This window comes from Tiliqua scincoides, chromosome 1, assembly GCF_035046505.1.
Source record: "Tiliqua scincoides isolate rTilSci1 chromosome 1, rTilSci1.hap2, whole genome shotgun sequence".
Classification (NCBI taxonomy): Eukaryota; Metazoa; Chordata; class Lepidosauria; order Squamata; family Scincidae; genus Tiliqua; species Tiliqua scincoides.
Window position 1 is genome coordinate 111,598,165 of NC_089821.1, and position 1,838 is coordinate 111,600,002.

Sequence of the window (1,838 nt, forward strand, 5' to 3'; positions counted from 1 at the left end):
ACAGTAATCGATCATGCAAAGAGACAACTCTGAGGCTTGGAAGTGGGTTCTTTCCCTCCCTTTCCCTCATTTTTTGGCCTTAATGGCCAGAGGAGGGTAGGTACCCTTTTGATGCCAGGTTGGATGTCCAGTCTGGATGCCTGGTTGGATGCCCAATTGAATGACCAGTTGGATGCCCGGTCCAGATGCCCGGTCTAGATGCCAGGTTGGATGCCCAGTCTGGGTGCCTGGTTGGATGTCCGGTTGGAAGCCGGGATGCCAGATTGGATGCCCAGTCTGCGTCCTGGTCACTGGGAAGGGCTCAGTCGTGGAAGATGGCATTGAGCTGGGCACTCATGACCCTCTCGTGGTGGGAGTGGCCGTCGTAGGGCAGGAGGCCGTCGAGGGGGAGCTCGCAGCGAGAGGCGGTGCAGGAGAAGAGGGCGCCGTGGGCCGGGGGCGCGGCGGGGTAGTGCATGGTGAAGGCGTAGCTCTGCTTGTCCAGCTCGTGGGCGGCGGGCTCGTGCTTGAAGGAGAAGTTCCCGTTGATGCTGAGCGGCGGGCTGAGCGGGCCGTCGAAGGCGGCGGGGCTGGCGGCGCACTCGGCCAGGGCGCTCTCGAAGAAGGGCTCCAGCGCGGCGGCGGCGTAGGAGTGCGGCGCCTTGACGGGGAAGAGGTGGGAGCTGTCCATGGTGCCGTAGGGCGGGCTGGGCAGCCCCGGCGACTGGTAGGCGTAGGCGGGCACCGGGAAAGGCGCCCCTGCGGCGCCGGCGGGCTGCAGGTGGGGAGGCACGTCGGGGCTCTGCTCCGGCAGGAACGTCCGCGGGTTGAGCTGCAGGCATCCGGCCACCAGGTTGGTGGTGGGCTGCGAGAGGCCCTTGCAGAGGGTCTGCACGAAGGAGACCAGGTCCGGGCTCTTGCCCGAGCGCAGGATCTCCGACAGCGCCCAGATGTAGTTCTTGGCCAGGCGCAGGGTCTCGATCTTGGAGAGCTTCTGCGTCTTGGAGTAGCAGGGCACCACCTTGCGCAGGTTGTCCAGCGCCGCGTTCAGCCCGTGCATGCGGTTGCGCTCCCGCGCGTTCGCCTTCATGCGCCGCAGCTTGAAGCGCTCCAGCCGCGCCTTGGTCATCTTCTTCTTCTTGGGGCCGCGCCTCTTGGGCTTGTGCTCGTCGTCCTCCTCCTCCTCCTCCTCGTCCTCTTCTTCCTCCTCCTCCTCCTCCTCCAGCAAGTCTTCCTCCTCCTCCTCCTCGTCCTCCACGTTTCGGGGCGAGTCCGCCTCGGCCTGCATGGCTTCCAGGTCCTTCTTGTCGGCCTCGTGGTCTTCGTCTTGGGAACTGAGGCAGTCGTCGGTCCAGCTAGGGGGGCCTTCGGGCTGGGGCTCCCCCATCAGCCCGCTCTCGCTGTATGATTTGGTCATCCTGTCGGTCCTGAGTGTGGAAGAGACGAGAACACCAGAGGAACACGTCAACAGGGTGCACCGAGCCAATCCCCCCCCCCCCCGACCCTCCCGCACTATTCAATAAGCACAACTGAGCCCATCGGAGACGGATTCCATTCCAAACCCAGCCTGCACCATCCTTGCCATGTTGATATATGTGCCTTCTACGGATTCGTTACATACCGCTCATTGATTGCACCCACAGTCATTGCCCGGTTGTGAACTGCTCTCTCCTCCCGCACCTCCCCTTCCACCACCACCCCCCGCCTGGCAAACTTCTAATTTCCTCTGCACTTGTTCACTAGGAGAAGATCCCCTCGTCTCCAATAACATTATGTAACTTGTTTGTATGAGTGGTCATGGCTCTAAGGAGATTAGATACAGATGGAAAAATGGACTGGCACAATCGAGAAGAAAATGC

The 1,838-nt window shown here is 62.0% G+C and overlaps 1 protein-coding gene across 1 annotated transcript; it reads right to left on the reverse strand.

Moving 5' to 3' along the window:
* Positions 1–301: 301 nt before the first annotated feature.
* NEUROD1 (neuronal differentiation 1) lies at positions 302–1,396 on the reverse strand. Its single transcript, XM_066636721.1, has one exon. It carries the CDS (start codon positions 1,394–1,396, stop codon positions 302–304), a length of 1,095 nt encoding a protein of 364 aa, XP_066492818.1.
* Positions 1,397–1,838: the final 442 nt, after the last annotated feature.

What these genes read in the sequence shown, in the direction of transcription:
- NEUROD1 (XM_066636721.1), bottom strand. Translation starts at nt 1,396, where the DNA reads ATGACCAAATCATACAGCGAGAGCGGGCTGATGGGGGAGCCCCAGCCC.